This window comes from Tenrec ecaudatus, chromosome 16 (genome assembly GCF_050624435.1).
Source record: "Tenrec ecaudatus isolate mTenEca1 chromosome 16, mTenEca1.hap1, whole genome shotgun sequence".
Lineage (NCBI taxonomy): Eukaryota > Metazoa > Chordata > Mammalia > Afrosoricida > Tenrecidae > Tenrec > Tenrec ecaudatus.
The window spans coordinates 108589712-108611325 of record NC_134545.1 but is presented as its reverse complement, the minus strand read 5'-3'; the positions used below and the strand labels follow the sequence as shown (position 1 = coordinate 108611325).

The following is a 21614-nucleotide window of genomic DNA, read 5'->3' as shown; positions in this document are numbered from 1 at the left end:
GGAGTGACATGAAAGGGAGTACTTGTTCAAACCTATAGGCCTCCAGAGCACAGCACCCACAAACGCTCTAGTTGGAGTAGCTGAGAGAAAAGAGCTCCCCCGGCATCTCCAGTCCAGTGCTGGTGCTCGGTGACATGGCCCTGGGGACAGACATCTGGTGACCCGCAGAGTCGGGTGCACATTAAGGATAGAACTGTCTTCCCATCAGGGCATAAGGGAAGCCTACCCCCTTTAGCAAGGAAAGCAGCCTTGTTTCAAAAGATGGGTTTTCTTTTGATATCCCTTAAACCCAGGAAGCCACCCTGGAGTAGGCTGGCCTACTTTCCTTCTAAGTAATAGAAACAGACTGGGAGAGAGACACACAGGGGGGAAGGCTCCTTGGGAAGAGCCCGCACCAAGCCGAGGAATGCAGGGCATGGCTGGGCCATGGGCAGTTAGCATTGTTAGCGAATGGCCGTCTCCTGGTGGCCCCAGAGAGAATTCAGAGACCTGGGAGGGAATCCTCTGCTGTCCTTTCCCATCATCCACTGTGTGGCATCTTGGGATGGCAGATTGTGGAGAGAGCTCGGTACACACAGGGAAGGGCAGGGTTCCCGGAGGGGATGAGAGCAGGGATGGGGGTAGGGGGAGGAGGATGTGGGGGTCCCCGCACAGGCTGGGGCACCTACTCTGTCTCCCTGCCTCTCTCTGACTGGGGGTTGTGCCCACTGGTATCAATTGACATCGGATAGTTCTCCCCCAACCTGCCAGCTTCCCCCTGGGGACAGAGGGTGTGGCCTCATCATGTGGGAGGATGTTCACTGCACAGTGACCACTGCTGGTCATAAACACTGCCACGTAGGAGCCAGGGGTGGGCATGAGCAATTCAGAAGGGAGGTTGTCCGGGCACTGTCAGGCTGCGGTGGGTTCTCGGCTGCTGGTTGACGGTCCGTCCTTCTGCCTGGTCTAGGAGACCCGGTGGCATGGTGGGGTCATGACTTGGGCTCCTAACCCCCAGAGCAGCAGCTCGGAACCACCAGCCAATCCTCTGGAGAAGCAAGAAGCCTTCTACTGTGGTGAAGAGTTAAAATACGGACACCCACAGCGACAGTTCTAAAGAGCCACTGAGTGGCACTAGGGGGTCTCCATCGACCCTGTCAGTGGGTCAAGCAGCGCTGGTGGTGCTGTCAGGTAGAGATGGGTGGCTAACAGCAAGGCTGATGGTTCAAACTCCACCAGTCACTCCTCGGAAGAAAGAGGAGATTGACAGCCTGGGGTACCCAGTACAGGGTCACACAGAGTCACAATCAACCCCATGCTGGTGGGTTAGCCTTGACTTTGAGAAACCAAGGAGCTGCAGTGAGGCAGATGAGTTAAAGCACTGGCTGGGCTGCTAACTTCAAGTTCAGCAGTTCAAATCCGCCAGCAGCTCCTTGGGGTGGGGGCGGGGGTTGGAGACAATGAGGCTGTCTGTTCCAGAAAGGTGGACAGTCTGGGAAACAGGAAGGAGCAGCTCCATGCTGTCAGACCGAGCTCAGCACGATGTAGGACGCTGGGTCGGGCGTGGGGTTGGGTGTCCATTTCCAGAAGAGGTTGAACAGCAAAGCATCTCCTCTTTGGGAGTCCGTGGAAGGATGCTTTCAGAAATGAGTCAGACTTTGGTTATGCTTTCTCTAATCAGATCGTGGCCCAGCCCTTAGTCATTTCACCAGACAGAGAGGAAGGCGGAGGATGATTTCACAAACAGCGCATCTCTGGGAATGCTTCTCTGTGCCGAAAGGTTACACAGGCGGAGGGAAGCCAGCTTTGTTTCCCTAAGATGCAAGCCTCTGACGGCCCGCATCCCACCCCCGTGCCGCTACTTGAATCCAATGTACCACACTGTGCATAGATTCCCCCAGGGGGGAATAACTCTACTTGAATGATAAAGCCCCACATTCACAGTTCATGGAGAATAAGACTGCTCGGCTTCTCATCACAATGATACTGCCTCGCACAGGCTTCTCCACAAAGTGCCTCAATAATGAGCCAGTCTGCAGGCTGATGTGGGGTGTGCTGGGGAGAAGTGATGGAAGGTAGAACAGATAACCATGCCCCGCTCACCCCTGAGTGAGGCAAATCCCACCCCCAAAGCCCGGGGGTGGCCTCTTCCCACACTGCACTCCCACACTGATGGAAACCAGTCCTCAGCACCCTCGGACTCCATGCCTCCACCACCCCAGACGCAGAAACCATGGACGCCAACTCACACTTCTCCAAAACAGAACGCTCTTGGGCTTCCGAGTGGCTCAAGGCAGCTCTGAGGAAATAGACAGCCACCGTGAGCTAGTCCTCTGTGCCACATGCCCAGGCTTCGGCAGTAGGCCGGCCTGTTCCTCAGTAAACGTCTTCGTGGGCATTCTTGAGATGTGCTGTCCTGTTCTTGAGGGGAGTGGTGGTGAGAGCCTATAACCACAAGATCAGCAGTTCAAAACCACCAGCTGCTCCTTAGGAGAAAGAGGAGGCTTTCTACCAAGAGACCACCAGGACAGTTCTCCCCTGTCCTGTACAGTTGTTGGGAGGCAGTACTGACTCAGTGGTGGTGAGTTTGATTTAGGGGGGTGGGGGGAGTGTGGCTTCCCACTCTCCAGTCTGGAAGTGGCCTTCCAGGAAGGTTGTCTCCAGCTTGGGTCAGTCAGCCTGGCCAGCAGGTCCAGGGCAGCCTAGCAGCAGCCCTAGCAGAACTCCGGCCTCATTTGCAAATGGTGGCCCAGTCCCCCCAGCTCACCTCCCTGCTCTGTCCCTCCTCTTTCCTCTCCCTGTTTTCAAGGCTGACTCCACCTCTCTCCCCATCTTCCTGATCTTTAGCTTTCTGAGATGCGCAAGTCGTGCTATGAGGCACAAGTGCGGTTTGCAAGAGGGGAGCTTCAAAAGGCCCGGTGGAAAAGCATTAGCGATAAGCAAACTTCCCGAAGGCCCGGTGGAAAAGCATTAGCGATAAGCAAACTTCCCGATGCTCCCAAATACAGGGAAGCATGTGTGAGTCAGAACCTGCCTGAACCACCTTATTCTTCCAGGCTCTCCCTGGAGCTTTCTATGGAGCCCTGGCGGGGCAGTGGTTCTGTGTTGGGCTTTGATCCGCATGGTTGGCAGTTCAAAACCACCAGCAGCACCAAGGGAGAAAGACATGCCTTTCTACTCCTGTCAACAGTGAGAGTCTCAGAAACCCACAGGGGGTCGCTATGAATCAGCATTGACTCAATAGCGGTTTAAGTCGGGGTTTTTAATTTTTTTAATTGATTAATTAATTTTTGATGAGGGCAATTAATTTACAAATGTGCTTTACACAACTGAAGTATGTATGGATTGTGATAAGAGTTGTATGAGCCCCTAATAAAAAAATTTAAAATTTTATTTTTTGAATTCGCAGAGTAATAATACTAAGAAGGAGCCCAGGTGACATTAGGGTCACTTGTTGTGCTGCCATCCGCGGGAGACAGGGCTTTCTACTCCGGTCAACAGTTATGGCCGTGGGGTCGCTCGCTCAGCGTGGGTGTGAACTCGATGGCAGTGAGCTGGGTCTGGGATTGGTGGCGGGGAAGTTTCAACGTTTCCTGTGGCTCATCTTCCCAGACACGCTTGCGTTTCCCTTCTCGGACCACTCTCTGCTTACTCACATTCCGGGACCTGCAGCTCTGCCTGGTGGCGTAATGACCGAAGGGTCAGCAGTTGGATACTACCAGGTTCTCCTCTTTCTTTGTCAGCAGTGGGGTTGGGTTACTGCAATGTGCACTCAACTGCAGCCTCACGGGTATACTTCAAGTCAGACCCTGTGAGCGCGCCCAGCGATGCCACTTTCAAAACACCATTCCAAAGAGAGAGCACACTGGATCCTGGGGTGAGAGGGGGTGAGTCTGTGGCCCCGCTCAGCATCTTACTCAGAAGTCAGCCTCACTGACAGGGGCCCCCTGCGGGCTGGACCAGCTGCTTCCAGAGCCCATTTAAAAGCCCCGAGAGTAGCCTGAGCACCTGCGGCAGACACGGGTGCATTGACCACTCAGCTATTAAACACCAGAGACTTTGCAGGATTACACTCCCACAGCCCTTCACAAAGCTTTCTCGTGATTGCTTCTGATGGCCACCGTGTTAGTGCCGGCTGGACCACAAGAGATGGCCAGAACGGAGCGGCTGCACCGAGTGCAGAGCTGGGCAAACAGGTGGGATTAGCATTAGGCCAGGCCCTGCAGGCCAGCTGGACACAGGGAGCAAATCAGGCCTCTTGGAAGCACACAGGCACTGGCTCCCTCCACCAGTTATGTAACCAAACACCCGGCCTGGCTGCATGTGCACCCGCCTGCAGCCTAATCAAGACCGCCCTAAGAAGGCATCACATGGGGCCCACTTCCCCGAAAGGAAGAGAGAGAACCCATCCCCCAAAAGCAGAGGGTACCCTCAGCTCCCGAAAAGAGCTACTCAGGTGAGTTAGGATACCCGTGTGCCTGGAAAGTGACCGACCATGAAGACATGCCGGAGGAAAGGGCTGGCTGGAACCACGTTCCTCTACCTACTGCACCGGGAAAAGCGTGTTTCTGTGAAGCCTGAAATGCGCCCAGGGAAATCCTGGGAGGAAGAGAGAGAAGGGATTCCTACCGTCTTTAATGGAGGAGCCTTGGTGGCATAGTTGTTACGCAGCTGGCTGATAACCGCCAAGTCAACAGTTCGAAACCACCATCCTGAATCAAGAGGTAAAGATGAAGCTTTCTGTTCCCATGGAGTCAGTCTCTGAAGCCCACAGAGGCAGGTCTACCCTGTCGTACCCCTGCTCAAAGGCAGGGAGAGAGCCAGATCCCCTTACTCACTGTGGGGTATTTTCCACTTTGCTACTGTGATCACACACCAACCAAAGGCAAGCCCAATGCCGGCTCAGAGCAACCCCTCTGTAGCATTCCCAAGACTAAATCTTCACAGAAAGATCTTTCTCCCAGGGAGTAGCTGGTGGATTTGTACCGCCAACCTTGTTTAGCTAGCAGCCCAACCTGACCACAGAGCACCAGAGGACATATCGACTTGTCACTGAGTAAATTCTGACTCATAGCAAACCTACAGGACAGCAAAGAACTGCTTCTAAAACCACAAATCTTTATGGGATAGACACAGCCTCATCTTTGTCCCAAGAAGCAGCTGATGGATCTGAACCCATGACCTCTCGATGAACAGTTATCATGTAGCCAACTGGGCTACCAGGGCTTCTTCCATGACCAGAGTCCTTGGAAAACTGAGGACAAGGACAGGGTGAAAGGTGCTTTGTGACAAAGCAGAATGGCACTGAGAAGACTCGGAGTCTTTCCGGCCATGCTGGCTGTGGTATGAAGAGAAAAGCCAGAGGCAGGAGAGAGGCCCACGCCGGGGTCTGCGATGATGATGGTCGACGTCCCCTCGTGAGGGCGATGTCACGTCTGCATCCAGGTGAGATGATTTCTGAAGTCATGTGTCATCATCCCCAGCACATTCGGAGGGCTTCTCCTGAGGGTAATACTCTTCCACGCCTCCACATCAATGACAGGCAGCGTGGCTCCCAGGTGTGAGCTTGGAATAGACAAACCAGCAAGAGGCTGCTCAAAGCTCCAGGGAGGAAGAGTACAGGCTGGGAGCGGTGTAGACAAGAAAGGGCGTACATTCAGGAAAAGGCAGGCTGAGGCCGAGGACGAGAAAGGGCCCTATATGCAGGACATTTATTCTCTTTAAGGAAATGAACCATGGGCCCCAGGAAGAGTGAAGCTCGTCTGCCAATGGCAATCACTGCCGTCGCAAAGGAGCTCGCTCCCAACACAGCTCGCAGGTGAGATGATGAAGATGGAAGGAGGCAGGGATGCCCGTTCCCTAGGAACGAAGACCAACCCCCCTGGCTCTGGGTGCCAACCTCAGCATGGAGGGCTGACATCCAATGATTCTCCACCGCAGTCCAATCCCCAGGGCAGTAAGGGAAAGTGCCCTTGAGTCAGCACCCCCGTTTTACAAGATGGCTGGCAGGATGCGGTTCTACTCTGGCCACGAGGGCAGCCACGAGGGCAGCCACGAGGGCAGCCACGAGTTGGCATCACACTGCATGTCAGTGGGCTTGCCATCAGGATGGTGCCGTGGTCAGCACTGGGCTGTCGGCTGAGACCAAATGGTCAATCAGGAAGTACACTGAGTCCCCAACAACTAGTAATTCCTGTGTGGGAGACACTTGGATCTAGAAGAGATGGGAACAGATGAGAGCAAACAGGCCAATGACAGGGTGTCTTCCAGGAAGCGCCTACGAGCTTAGTCACAACATACTTCCCCATTTTATCCTCACAGCAGATGCACACAGGATGAGGAAGAGCATCTGGACCTGGATCCCAGGCCCCGTCTCCCTCTACAGAGCACTGTGGACTCCTCCGTCCCAGCTGGCCCAGCGGCCTCTGCCCCGGTCACAGACACAGCCTGCCTCTGGCCAGGCACAATCGGGAGGGTTTGGTTTCTGACGTTGTGAGGAAAGGTCAGCAGCTGTGATGGCTCCTCACAAAGCTCCGCTGCCCTCAATCTGGTCTCACAACCACGGGCTTTCCACAAACAGAACTACCTGCTGCCACCCACTCAGCCATCCCCAACAGGCCCTTCTCCCGGGGGCCCTGCAGGGCCAGCCCAGAACCGCCTGCTGCCCCAGTACCTGCAGCTGCCCCCCAACAACCGCTTCTCCCCGGGCTTGCAGGGCCAGTCCCAGAAAAGAAACGTCATTCTCTTTGGGACTCACACAGATATTCATTCTATCTATCTATCTATCTATCTATCTATCTATCTATCTATCTATCTAATTTAATCTAATCCAATCTATCTGCCTATCTCATCTATCTATCTATTTTGCAAATCTTTTAAATCGGTTTCATGCACTCCCAGTTGTCCAGGGCTTCCTTTGCTTGGAGGCACCATGGACACATCAAATGATGTCCTGACTGCACTGGGCAAACCTGCCGCTGAAGACGGTGTTTAGAAAGGCCCAGATGCGCAGTGACACCTGGAGGACCGAGGCACTCCGGAACCAACCCGTGGCATTTGCAACCGTCTCCCAAACACGCGAAAGCTGGACCAGGAAGACGGAAGAGCAAAGGATGAAGCCTTCGAATCGTGGTGTTGGCAGGTACCACGGACAGGCAGGAGAATGACCCCATCTGCCTTGGACGCAGTCTGGCACAACGAGGATGGTGAGACTTTGTCTAGCCTTCTTTGGACATGCTATCAGGGGGCCACCCTGGAGAGGGGCATCATGCTTGGTAAAGTAGAGGGGGGGTGGGGATCAGCTACAACAACGGGCTCAAACAAGGCAATGAGGGTGAGGCTGGAGCAGGACCTGGAGGGGAGCCGTCCTATTGTACATAGAGGAGGTCACTGTGAGTCGGATCCCACTCAGCATCAACAAAAACAACGTGAACGTCGAACGGAAAAGTCCTCCGAGGAAATAATACTCGGACTGCACGGACCCAAAGCTTCCAAGGCAGAGCGGCCGTCCCTCAAAGTGAGCAGCAGGTGCAAGACTGGGCTAGCCCACCCCCAGGGCCGCTCAGAGGCATGCTCTCCAGAGGAGACAAAGCAGAGCGGGAGCTGGCACAGGGCAGCCGTTGACATCGATGTGTGTCCAGCTCACAGCCACCCTCCAGGACAGAGCAGATTGCCCAACAGGGTTCCCAAAGCTGCCATCTCAACAGCACCATGGACTGCCAAAGGTACAAACCAAGCTCTCTTGGAAGAAGTCCAGCCAGAGTGCTCCTGAGAAGCTAGGATGGTGAGCCTTCGCCTCACATACTTTGGACAAGTTATCAGCAGAAACCCTGTGCCTCAGCTATGGGAGGGCACCTCGTGCGAGGTGACGGGGCGAGTTATTACCAGCCAGAGAGGTGACCCACCGAGGAGAGCTGGCCGGTCGGTGAGGGCCACTGTTCACACGCTGTCTTCTGACGTGGATGGAGGCGCACAGACACGAGTCGGCCCGCAGATTAGATCACACCAGGGTATATTTAGAAGCTCGCAATGACGTCTGGGCTCCCTAAAACCTGCTGTGATTCTCGTCTGTTCTCACCCTCCGCCGCACGTCAGTTTTCCCAAAAAGCCCCTGGGTTTGGTCAAAAGCCGTAGCAAACACATGGCTAATTTTAACACTGGCACACGGAGGCAGCTCCATGCAGCACCGGGTTGCCAAAATTATCAACCTAAAACTCTTAATAGACACACCACATGGCTTCCTCCGTAGATGCCTGATTTTCTTTTTTAAATAACATATCTGTGTTGAGGATGGAGAAATGACACCACAGCATCCGAAGGTTCTGCCAGACAGCTGCCATGCCTCCAAGGTGGTTGTACCGGAGTTTGCTCCCACTGGACCCCAAGGCCTCGGCCACCAGCCTCGGCTGCAGTTGTAAGACTACAGCCATGAGGGGGTGTTCCAGAAGTCGGGAAGAAAAGAGCACCTCGGATGGGGTGAGCGCCCAGGCCGCGGGTAGGAGGAGGCAGCCTGGCCTTGAGGAACCGAGAGAAAGCTGGAATTTCAACGTCATTGGGGGGAATCCTTCCTCTGGGAAGGAACTGGAGCGGGCAGCAAACTATGCCACACGGCTCCTGCCACACGTGGTACACGGGGCTCCCTTGCTCAAATGCAGAGGCTGGAGGCTCGAGTGCTCCCAGAGGTGCCGTGAGGGACACAAAGGAACGGTGGCCACCCTGCGAGGAGCCCCGATGGCCCAGTGGTTGCATGCTGGGCTATTCACCGCAAAGTCAGCAGTTCAGAGCCACCAGGTGGCCCGAGAGAGAAAGCCGAGGCTGTCTACTTCCATAAGCATTGACAGTCTATAACACCCACAGGGCATCTCTACCCTGTGCTAGGGGGGTCTCTGTGAGTCGGCATCGGCTCTGTGGGCCACGCTGGGGAGCACACGGGGTCACCACGTGTCCAAAGTGACTCCACAGCAGCAGGTTTGTGCAACAGCCAGCCCATAAGAAGGGCACCCATGGGTGACGGAGTCTGCAGCCCACCCCGCACGTGAACTCTTGGGCAGTGAGTGAGTGAGCACACAGCAGCGATGAGAGCAGGTGGGCAAAGTTGGGGTGAACGGGAACAGGAGGGCCGGAAGCTCGCCCTCCTGCAGAGGCTGGATCAAGATGGGAAAGCTTCTCCTCAGAGGAGCCCCACCAGATGCAGCCCCCCTGTCCCCAGGCACCTCCCTGAGCCCGGTCCTCCAGCAAACATGGGGTCACACCCTCTCCTCTTTGACTTGTCCTTACTTCAACCAAGTGAAGAGCCCGCGCTCTCCCACTGGGGGAGCAAGCTGGTGAGCGACAAGAGTGTTGAAGAACATCCGGGAAGGGGAGAAATCCCTTTAGCCTCAGAGTGTCATCCATTAGCCTCCGGCCATCATGACTCAGCGGAGAAGACACCCCGGGCCTCCCCCACCAGTCCAGGCTGCGCAAAGTGTGCGGCTGCGGCAGCTTGGTGCCCAGCTCCCAGGCCATCCCTGGCTGTGGCTCACCTTCACCCTCACCGTCTGCTCCGACAGGTTGCCCATCATGCTGTTGATGGACTGGAACAGCTGCAGCAAGGACTCCATGAAGTCGGCCTCCCCTTTGTTCTCGTACAGTCTGCAAAGAAACACACAGAGCTCGAGGGGTCCTGCTGGCCCTGAAGCCCCGGTCCGGCTCCCTGCTGCTTCGGGGCAAGGACAGAGGGGCCTGGGCAGCGGCTCGGAATAGGCCACTTCCTCCACCCCCCCACGAAGCACAGGGCCCACCTGGAAATGGGGTGAACTGGGAGGGCTGCCCAAGGTTAAATTGCACCTCCCACCCCTGGGCCACCTTGGTGGCCCTCTCTGCTAAGCCGTGGTTTTTGGTAACGGTCACACTGCTGACCCTTTGGACTGCAGTAGAAGCATGGATGTGCAGGAGCTATGGTGCTGCCAGGGACGCCAAAAGAACAGACAGATCCATCTCAGAAGAAGTACAGCCAGAGTGCTCCTTAGAGGCAAGAACAGCAAGACTTCATCTCGCGCACTTTGGACGTGCTGTCGGGAGAGGCCAGTCCCTGGAGAAGGACATCATGCTTGGTCAAGTGGAAGCGCAGTGAAAAAGAGGGCGGCCCCCGACGAGGCAGGATGGCACCGGGGCTGCGGTGACGGGCTCTAGCCTGAGAACCACTGTGTGAACGGCACAGGGCCAGGCTGTGGTTTGTTCTGCTGTGCACGGGCATCTTTAAGAGTCAGAACCGGCTCGCTGGCACCGCACCTGACACCGACAACCACAAGATACCCTGCAGCAGCATCTATACCGCGGTGACTCAGGGGTAGAGCTCTCGCCCTCCACGTGGGAGGTCTGGGCTTGACTCCCAGGCAAGGCACCTCGTGGGCAGCTACCACCCGCCGGTGGTGCCTGGCTTGATACTGCCGTGTTCAACACGTTTCACTGGGGGGTTCCAGACGGAGATGGACTACGCAGAAAGACCCGGAGAGCTACTTTCAAAACACCCCGCTGGGGGAAACCCTACGGATCACGACAGGGGAGCATTCCAGAAACCAGGAAGACACGTGAGCGAGCCAGAAAGGAGAGGCAGGGAAAGGACGCTAGGGCCGAAACCTGCCCGACGGAGCTCACGCTTTCAGTATTGCAGACGTTGAAGAGTTTGGTTTCTTTCCTGCCAATTTTCGCACATGATTGTATCATGCTCACAAAGACACTTAAGTTTCTGAAGTTAACGTCATGTGAAAGGAACTCCAGCAAGTCCAAGAACGAATCTGTCTCCGAGCAAAGGACTCAGATGCCTTCCAGAGGTGGTGCGTTTCCCACAGGCGGGCGACGTCGTCATGTGCATTCGTTGCACAAATGCAAATGTGTCACTAATTGTAAGCATGTCTGACCTATACATTATTCATCAGCAGCGACTTCTAGTTGCTCTTGGTAAAAGGCAATGCATTTGAAGGCACCTCAGATGTTTTATTAATATAGACGGTTCTCTGCCTAATTAAAAGTACACTCCACCTGAAAACTTGTGTACAATGGAAAATTTGTAAACTAAGTGATAATTAATTACCCTAGAGGTAATCTTATATGTAAATGAGCTCCATCATAAAACAAAGAGTTTTGGTCTAAAATGGGGAACGGCAGCCTAGCCCAGTGAGTCTGTGTGGGTAATCGGGTTTACCAAGGGAAGGTTGGCTCAGATGGAATATTAAACAATGAAGATGAAGTCATTACCCCTCCTACCACCCCCACCCCAAGGCACACAAACACACACACACACACACACACACACACACACACACTTCCTTCTGCAGGTGAGATGCAGCAACGTGTGGCAGGGGTAGCCAACACTTGGAGAGGTGACGTGCACGCAGGAATTCGGACCACACGGTGTTTGGGGAGTGGGGGTAACAGAAAGAAGAGCCCTGTAAAGCAGAATGGAGTCTTATTGGTCTCCAGAGAAAAGTCGTCCTTGGGGAATGGGCAGAAGAATAGGGGCCCGGATACAAGCACTCACAACCTTAAACCCTTGAGGTACAGAGCAGACTGAGTCTCACTGAGCTACAGTCTGGGCGGCGCCCACTCCCTCAGCAGAAGGAGGTGGCCAGTCCTGCTTCCTCGGCCTGGAAGACAAAGTTCCGCATCCCATCCAGAGAGTCCACAGCCTTGTTTTTCCAGATTCACATTCCTGTATTCCAACAACAGCTAAAACACCAGCTCCTACCTGAGAGAGGACCGCATGGCCACGTTAGAGAGAAGGGAGGGGCACCGAGGGAGACCCACAGGTGATCCCGGGCATGGAGTCGGCTGGCAATGATCCCTTTTAAAATACAGAAGAGATGGAGTAGTTCACTACCGAAAGCGAAGATATGGACACAAAATGGAACTTTCAGAATCTGGATCCAATGGACATTTGGAGGTAAAAAGTAAAATGTCGACCGTTAGCGATGCATCGCAGGGTAAACTGGTGCCTACGTGCAGTGAGATGCCAAGTGCCTTCCAAGCTGAGGGGCCCATCATGAAGAATCAGTCAACAGTGTCCCCCTGTTATTCACATGCTTTCCACGCGCTCATTTTTTGGAAGTAGCTTCGTACCAGGATGTCTGAGTCGGACTTCCACTGAATCCTGTCCCCTAGTAAGGTGACCAGATTTTAACATTGGTAAAGCGGGACACCAGCGGGGCACCATTGATAAAACTTATGTCCTAGCAAAATAGCCACATGGCAGCCGAAAAACGTCTACCCTAGCTTGCCGTGCATTCTTTCCAAAAATCATGGCTTTTTAAAAACGCCGGGGGACGCAGGAAAAATTGTTAAAAATCAGGACTATCCCGTCAAAAGCGGGACATCTGGTCCCCTTACCTACGGGTGACCCTGCTGGTATTTGAAGCATGGGTGGCACATCTTCCAACACCCGCAAGCCACCACAGTACGACAGACCGACAGAGAAGTGGCTGATAAAGCATAATTAATGAGCCTTTATTATATTAAACAATCTACTCAGAATCTCTTTAGGATGAAAATTTAATAATCAGTTTCTTTGTGCCGATTAATGCATTTAGAACATTTAAATGATTTGCATCTCGTAGCAAAGCCTTTGAAGTGTCTTTTGGTAATGAGAGACCACTGTGTAAGACTCTAGAGTCTAAGCTCTTGGTCCTGTCAAATTGACCAGGGAGCATCCATTTTGTGATTTATTTTGAGGTGGAAGAAAGGTGGGAGGTGAGCACGCAGGGGCATACTGGTAGGTAAGAAGAAAAAAATCACACCTTGTCCTTGGTCAGTTTAAATGTAAACGTTCCCAACCAGGAGTGACATTACGTACATTCTATTACCAGGAGCCCTGTTGGAGTTGTCGGTAACTGCTGGTCTACTCGTTGAAAGGATGGCAGTTCAAACCCACCAGCGGCTCCTCAGGAAACAGGTGAGGCTGTCAGCTCCCCTCAAGATTTACAGCCTTGGAAACCCCAGAGAGGGTCACGCGGAGTCGGATGGGACTTGATGGTCACAGGCTTGGACTTTATATTTTATTTCTATGACATAGAGGACGGTAGCAAAGTAGAAGCTTCCTCGTGATCAATAGCTATTGATCCACAAAGCTAATCCCAGGTGACTGGCTGCAACTCCAGAAAGCAGGAGAGATGCTACTGGAGAAATCCGATTCACTGTGTCTGACCCAGGAGGTGCCTGCTTGCTGGCTCCCCAGCTAACGATCTTGCCCCGCGCTGTTAGCACAGACAGAGCGAAGTCCGAGGGGAAGCCATCCAGGCTCTCGGGGAGCAGACCTCAGTTGAGAACAAAATTCAGCTCTCAACGAAACCAGGACTCGAGAGTGGCAGAACTCGAGATAGCTCGGGGTAGCTGGAACGAGCGTCCACACCTTCACCTCCAAAGGCTCACCCCTTTGTCCTTGGGAACAGCAACCCCAGATTTAACACAGCCACTGTGCTTCAGAGGGCAGCCTGGCAGTCCCCTGGGAAAGGAGACGGAAAACAGGACTGGCATCTTCTCGAGTTGCTGTGGTTGTTGGTTCCTGGCCCGTCAGGTCCCAGGAATGGCAACCCTTACACACAACAGGATGAAACAACGCAGTGTCCTGCCCCGTCCTCATGATGGTTCTGGGGGAAGCTCCTGGGTTAACCCGCTGGCCGAGGGCATCCTTCTTTCTGGCTGCCTCTCTGCTTTATACTTTACCACTGACGCTGCCCCTCTACTTGCCCAGGCACAAAGTCCCCATCCAGGGACTGGTCTCTCCTGATAACGTGTCCGAAACACATAAGACGAAGTCTCACCGTCCCTGACCTCTAACAAGCCTCTATAAAACGGGACCACTTTAGCCCTTGATCTCAGAGATGAAGTCGTAACCATGGGAATGTTTCTGAAGGACCGCAGAGTGGGGTGAGCAGAGAACCAGGGGAATGAGCGCAGAGAAGAATCTTAGCGCAATTGCTCCCTGGCAATGGGCAGTGATAAGGAAAGCCGGGAGCAGACTAGTCCTTCGGAGTGTGATGTTGGTGAAGTAGATGAAATGCAACAAGGGCTGGCAGAGAACGAGCAAGTCTTTGTGAAAATAAGCACCGCCAGATGCTCTGGAATCAAGGACTGCGAGACATCGCAAGTACTTGGAGAAAGTCCCTGGAGAAGAGTAGAGGGCCGGGACCACGAGGAAGCTGCTTAATGAGCAGAATAAACGCCGTGGCTGCAACATGGGCTCAAATACAGCCAAGGTCGCGAGGACAGCACAGGACCAGGAGGCGTTCCACTCTGTCATACGCAACTGTCTACAGGTTAAAGTCCAGGACTGTCTTCCCGTCTATAAGACAGTTAAGTATCTCTTTAGCTGCCGTGCCCCACGGATTTAAATGTAAGTCTCCCTCATATCCCATCATGTGGCCATCGCTGTGGTCTATGTTCCCAAGGGGTGTCTCCCTTTCGCTGCCCTCCACAAGAACAGAAGGCAGCCAGATTCCCATTTAAGAAACATTTAGAGAAACAAATTAAGGTCGATAAACTATGAAGGGTCCTGGAACACAGCTGGGAAGCAAAACCTCACTAGGGGGGATACTCTCACCCTTACAAGACTACGAAGGACCTGACACACATTACGCTGAGTGAAGGGGGCCAGTCACTAAAGGACGAACAACGTACGAGACCACTGTTCAAAGGGGAAAGATGGAGACAGAGACTTGCATACCAAAGGGGGTCAGACTTGGGAGGCTGCCCAGGGAGGGGTGGAGGGAAAGGACAGGAAGAGAAAGCAACTGCTGGAGAAGTGAACAGCACTGACTTGGGGGAGAAGGAGGGTGGAGGGACAGGGGGTGGCATCTCTGTGTGTGTGTGTGTGTGTGTGTGTGTGTGTGTGTGTGTGTGTGTGTGTGTGTACCTGTTGAATGCAGAGTTGATGGTCTATTAGGCAAACCCACCACCTAACACGTATCATAATAGCAATATTCAAAAAGACGTCATTAGGCACTTATGGAAGAAGGACGTCAAGGGACCAGGGAGGGAGGGAGGGAAGAGAACTCCCTGGCCAGTGAACACACTGCCTGGCGGCCAGGGGAAAGCCACACCGCTCACGGTTCCCACAGGCGGTCACTGCGTGATGTCAGAGACAGAAGAGAGCTCCTATGACCCTCCTGTCCTCTTCTCTCTTCTTCCCAGACAGCAAGTTTCAGGATGGCAGTGTCCACACGCACGGGAGGAGGGGCAGGCCCAAAGCCTTGTCTGAAAACCATGTGAGCGTCCCGGGGGCAGCCTGAATATCTACCACGGAGGACCATTCCTGAGCGATGCTGTAAGCGCAGAGCTGGGATGTGCAGAGGGAGGGGACACAGGAGACTCGGGGCCAAAGGCAGGTAAGAGAGGCCTCTCGGGGCTTTGGCTGCACATCTCTGTTGTGGAAGTGTCAGCGTGGTCTCCTATCTCAGAGCAGCAGGGTGAGGGAGGCTATAAGGCCCTGACGAAGGATAACTTTGTCCTTCAGAAACGAGTGGAGCAGATTGGTGTCTCACAGCATTCCAGCCCAGGGGACAGTCTGGCTCGGCTCCACACTGGGAGAGGCAGCTGCCACAAGGGCTGAGGAGCAAAAGAGAGGGAGACAGCCTAGTCTTTCATGGAAGAGGAGCCGTGGCCAGCTTACTCTGTGAACAAGCCAGGTTGCACGACAGGGGACAGGGCAGCACTCACAGGGCTCCGCTCAGCATGAACCTGGGCTTACAGGAAAAGGAAGGGGCTGGGGCCAACCCCCACAGATGGGTGGGGCCAAGAGGGCTTCTGTTTGGGCACTGGTATGACCCCACACAGACCTGTGCTGGTGCACAAGAAGTGCTTGTTTTAGAATGAAGGAGGAATTAATGAGGGCTCCAGGTTCACGTTGGCTGAGATGTGAGCAGTTCTCATATGCTGTTATCACCATCACCCTCACTCAATCTCAGCATCACCCACACCCTAACATCAGCCTCATCATCAACATCACCTAACATCAGCCTCATCATCATCACCTAACATCAGCCTCACCCTCACCATCACCTAACATCAGCCTCACCATCAACATCACCTAACATCAGCCTCAGCATCACCAACACCCTAACATCAGCCTCACCCTCACCATCACCCTCAACTTCATCATAAGTCATCACCCTCACCCTCAACCTCACCCTCAACATCAACATCAGACTCACCATCATCGCACTCAACATCAACATCAACCTCAACATCAGACTCACCATCACCATCAACCTCATCCCTACCCTCATCATCACCCTCAACATCACCCTCAACTTCATCATAAGTCATCACGCTCACCATCATGCTCACCCTCATCCTTACCCTTACCCTCACCCTCACCATCACCCTCAACATCAACATCAGCCTCACCCTCACCCTCAACATCACCATCAACATCATCACATTCAACATCAACATCAGACTCACCATCACCCTCACCATCAGCCTCACCCTCACCATCACCCTCAACATGAGACTCACCATCACCCTCACCATCACCCTCAACATCAGACTCACCCTCACCCTCAACATCACCCTCAACATCAACATCACCTTCAACATCAGCCTCACCCTCAACATAACCATCAACATCATCACTCTCAACATCAACATCACCTCAACATCAGACTCACCATCACCCTCACCATCACCCTTACCCTCAACATCAGACTCACCCTCACCATCACCCTCAACATCAGCCTCACCATCACCATCACCATCACCATCACCCTCAATATCAGACTCACCATCACCATCAACATCACCATCAACATCACCCTTAACATCAGACTCACCATCACCCTCAACCTCACTATCACCATCACCCTCATCCCTACCCTCATCATCACCCTCAACGTCAGCCTCACTATACCATCAACTTCACCATCATCACTGTCAACATCACCCTCATCATCACCACCACCCTCAACATCAGCCTCACCCTCATCATCACCCTCACCATCAGCCTCGCCATCAGCATCACCATCACCGAGAGCAGAGCCATCAGTAAGCAACACCACGATCACCTCATCACTTGATTAGAAGCAGCCTGGGAGGACCAGGCAAGGGCTGGGGCAGACTCAGGAAGCCTCACTGCCTTTTGGCAGTTGCTGCTTCTCAGACTCTGACCTTCTTGTCTTGGGCGTTCTCAGGATGTTTGACCAAAAAATTATCCCAACTAAGCGATGCAATTCTGGGTTATGCCTGATTGCAACTGAGGCCACATCCGCAGAGGCACATCCAGGACCCTTGGTTGTGCTGACTTCAGCTGCAATGCACACATGACAACTGGGAACATGGTCGACATCACAGGACATTTAATTGCATGCGGGAGTAACTAGGGTGTCAGGGCCCTGCTTCATGAAAGCAACTAGACCCATCTCTTCCCCCAGGTTTCCTGACAATATTTAACTGCATGAAGGAGCGATCCCCATATGAAGGATCCCGGGTCACTGTGCCAGAATGCCAAGGAAGGGAAGTGAGGAAGGAGAAGAAGAGAGGCAGCCGGGGATACCTACTGGTTGAACAGGATGCGGGATCGCACAATGAACTTGAAGATGTACTCGAGGGCTTTCATGGCCTTATACAGCTGCTCATTGGTGCCCAGCTTCTCAGCGTTGTCCACGTAGCTCCTCAGCACTTTCGTCAGCTTCCTGTTCACAGTGGAAATGCCAGTCAGAGGCAACATCAGAAATGTTCTCTGTCTGCAGGCACCACAGACAGAGACGTGCACATGTGGGTGGTTTGAAGCTGGGTGTGTACACTGCAGTATCTGCATCCTTGTAAACGGCTTCCTAATCTGATCGCGGGGGCCCAGAGGGTCCCTCTCTGGGGGGCAGAGCTGAGCATTTGATAAGCGCTTTCTTAGCTGGGATGCTGTGCTGAGTGTGTGCTGTCTTAGCTGGGATGCTGTGCTGAGTGCGTGGAGAATATTATCTAACTGAATCCTCACATCGTCACCATCAGACAGAGTACAGGACCCCACCCTCCCACCTCCTATGGCAAAAAACAAGGAAGCAGAGGGGTAAGTAGCTAAACGTCCGGTAAACAAACAAACAAGGGCGATATTCACCAGAGCCCAACACAAGCACTGGAAATCTTTCCAAAGCAGCTGGGACGCTCTGGGATTAGGTGGTGCTCAGGGTTGCGGTACATTATTGCAAATCGGAGAAGCGCCATCAATTGCACATGTCAAAGCCATTAAAGTGCTCAGGTTCAGTGCGATGACTCAATGGAAGGGCAAGGGGTGAAGCGAGACTTGAGACTGTAAATCACCACAGCCACGCCACTCAGTCTCCCTCCCTGAGACCACTAGGGCCCTTTCAGAGGAAAGCCGGCATTTTGGCAGGAATTTTTCAAATAAGAAACATTCATACATTTATAATGGATTTCCTAAGAAGCCTTGCAGGGGAGTAATATGGATCGATGCCTAAAAATATTTTTGAAAACTTTACAAATATTTTCTGATAAAAGACTCCAACCCACCACCAAAAAAAAAAAGTCTCATTTTAAAGGTGCAAAACCACTCTTACTTCTCCTTAGGACGAAACCACGAGTTCCAAAGGAAGCGTCTTCCCTGCATGCAAGTACTTCCAATTTATTTATTATACAAGTCTAAGCAGTTTCAGCTGATCAAGCACAAGATTTGGCCAGAACTGTTTCTAAACTTTCTACTCAACGACAGCAATAGTGAGAGGCAGCCAGTACAAATAGCTGCACACTAGAAGTTTACTTAATTCATAGCATCATACTTTATTTCAACTGCTGAGTTGACCGTTAATTTTTAAATTTCCAGGCTACATATGAAGGAGACAAACAGACCTGCATTTCTACTTTTGTGAAATAAATTTACTCCAACCTTCCGGGCCTATTGGGAAGGTTAGGTAAGGGGTCTGGGAAAAAGCCCAGGCGAACTCACTCAGGCACCCCACAGAGAGAGGGAGGATGAGCCGCCTAGAGACACATAAAGTAGAGTCCCATTCATTCATAAGTGAATGCCTGCAATCTGAAATAACAAGTAGCCACTTGTTTACCTAACTAGACAGAAAGTCTGTGGCAGTGGTTCTCAACCTGCGGGTCAAGACCCCTTTGGAGTCGAACGACCCTTTCACAGAGGTCGCCTGATTCATAACGGTAGCAAAATGACAATGATGAAGTAGCAACGAAAATAATTTTATCGTTGGGGGTCGCCACAACATGGGGAACTGTATTGAAGTGTCGCGTCATGAGGAAGATTGAGAACCACCGGTTTATAGGGATGATCAGACAATGCATAAACAGGACACTCTTTGAAGGATAAATTGGCAGCTCTGATGGCATTACGGGTTACTCCTTGGGCTTCTAACCTCAAGGTCAACAGTTCAAAACCACCAGCTGCTTTGCCAGAGAAAGACGAGGCTTCCAGCCACAGATACACAAAGGGGCAGTTCTAACCCGTCCTCTAGGGTCACTATGAATCAGAATTGACCAGATGACAGTGAACTTGGTGGTACGGGAATTTAAAACATTACAACCTTTTGACAACAACATTGCCACCTCTAGTCATCTAGCCTACAGAAACGATTGCAAATACAATGTAGTTGTCACTGTTGGGTGCCGTCATGCAGATGCCAGCTCATGACAGGTGAGCTTTTATGACAAAAGCAACCCAGAGATCTCCCAGGTTTCAACCTCTATGGGGGTACATGGAGAGGCTGCTCAGTCTTTCTCCCGTGGGCCACTGAGATTGAACCCCCAACCCTTCAGATTAGCTACCCAGCCCTTAAATGTTGCACCCGGAGGACTCCTTCTACCAGTGCACGAAATAACTACTTATTGCAGCCTTGCTCACAGGAAAGGTATATCAAAGACACAAAGGCCCTGGGGCACAGTGGGCTACGTGTTGGGCTATGGGTTGAAAAGTCAGGAGTTCGAAATCACCAGTCTCTACACAAGAGAAAGAAGAGGCTTTCCAATCCTATGAAGAACTACAGTCTAGGAAACACAACTTTCCACCTGGGCTACAGGGTCTCTATGAGCCAAACTCCCCCGATGGCAGTGAGTTTAGTTTTCGGGGTTTATTCTGTATTCCTATGTTCATCTGCATTTTCTGTCCCGGTGTCAAGGCAACACCACTGTCTTGATGACAGCAGGTACATCAATCTTGAACTCAGGGTTTCATTCTGAAAGCTTAATTTTCAAGCCAATTTATTTAAAAGAAAAAAAAAGACTGCTTAGATTGTGATTAAGACTGTGTGAAAATAGAGATCGATTTAGGGGAAAGTAGACATTTAAGCAACGTGGAAAAAAATTTAAATCTTTCGATCCATGAATATGGCATACATCTCCAACGGTGTGTCTTTTGTCATTTATGTCAGTGTTTTTGTCATCTTGTCATTAAATTTATTCCAGGATATTTGCTGCTACCCAAGACTAAGAACCAGATTGGGTGATATAAATTAACTGGTGGCATAGGAGAGCCAGAACCCTCTAGCCTGGACTTCCTGCATACGCACAGGCAGGACAAGCGGTGTGTAAAGTTACTCAGCACACAGGAAGGAGCTAGGACTCAATTCCTGACTCTCAAGAAAGCTTCTTGATGAGCGTAGGCGGCACATCCTTGGAGTGGGTGTTTCTTTTCCTTTGTTACGCACACAGCACGGTGCTGGGGTCGCAGCAAAAACCCACCACGTGCGGGATGAACGCTCCTAGTCATTCTCAGAATATCAAGGCATGCCATCGCACGGTGAGCCAACACCAGGAACTTTTCCACACACGAAACTCATTTAAGTCCTAATCTGGTCCTATGGTCATGTCCTTTCTGTGACAGAGACGACTGAAGCCCTAAGAGGTGATTGGCTTTCCCGGATCCCAGAGCTTGGGAGTGACACCGTTGCAATCCAGGACGCCTGGCTCCAGGCCACACGCGATGTGGGACCTCAGTCTTCGAGCACACGCCTTGGGGCGGGGGGCATGCTGGAGGATGGAAAGACCCATGCCTGCCGGGTAGGGAGGTCGTGGGAATCCAGTTTGGTTTTAGCTGAAGTGTGTGGAACAAAGAGAAACTGCTTTTTCTAAAGAGCAAGGGGAAATTTTAAAGGGAAAAAACCCCCAGCAAATTGGATTTTATTCACATGAAACAACCAATAAGTTGAAAATGGGGATGCATCCATTTATTCATTTATCAAATGCTTGTTGAGAACCTGCAGAGAGAAGGCCCTCTGCCTCCATAGATCAACTTCACAGAAGACAAACTGAAACTTTCAAAGATAAATGGGCAGGGGAGAGGCGCACGCGGATTTAGTCCAGGATATTTCTGGTAATTTATCACATCTCTCTTTCAACCAGACTTTTAAGTCTGTTAAGAGAGGAACAATCACAAAAATTATACCAGTAAATCCAGAGTGCAGGAGGAAGGCGGGGAGAATGCCCAATGCTAGATAAAGCTATTATGAAAAAGACTCTTAGCAACAAACATGTGGACGCATGCACGCACACGCACACGCACCCACAGCCACGGGTCTGAAACAGCACAGAGGAACATACGTGTAGGCCAACGTGGCACTGAAGTGCTTCTTGATGTAGGTCTCCAGAACAGGGTTAAAATGCTGAAACTTCCGGTCAGCAATCAGTCCGATGATAAACACCTG

At 52.2% G+C, this 21614-nt stretch overlaps 1 protein-coding gene across 4 annotated transcripts in view; it reads right to left on the bottom strand.

The window, feature by feature from the left end:
• The window catches only part of DOCK1 (dedicator of cytokinesis 1), a 434492-nt gene that overhangs the window by 311314 nt on the left and 101564 nt on the right, over nt 1–21614 (bottom strand). For all 4 annotated transcript variants that reach the window (XM_075534789.1, XM_075534791.1, XM_075534790.1 and 1 more), the window contains exons 21-23: nt 21511–21611; nt 17505–17639; nt 9501–9609 (exon numbers count right to left, since the gene is read on the bottom strand). In XM_075534789.1, coding sequence (XP_075390904.1) covers nt 9501–9609; nt 17505–17639; nt 21511–21611 — 345 coding nt within the window. The remainder of the gene's footprint in view (nt 1–9500; nt 9610–17504; nt 17640–21510; nt 21612–21614) is intronic.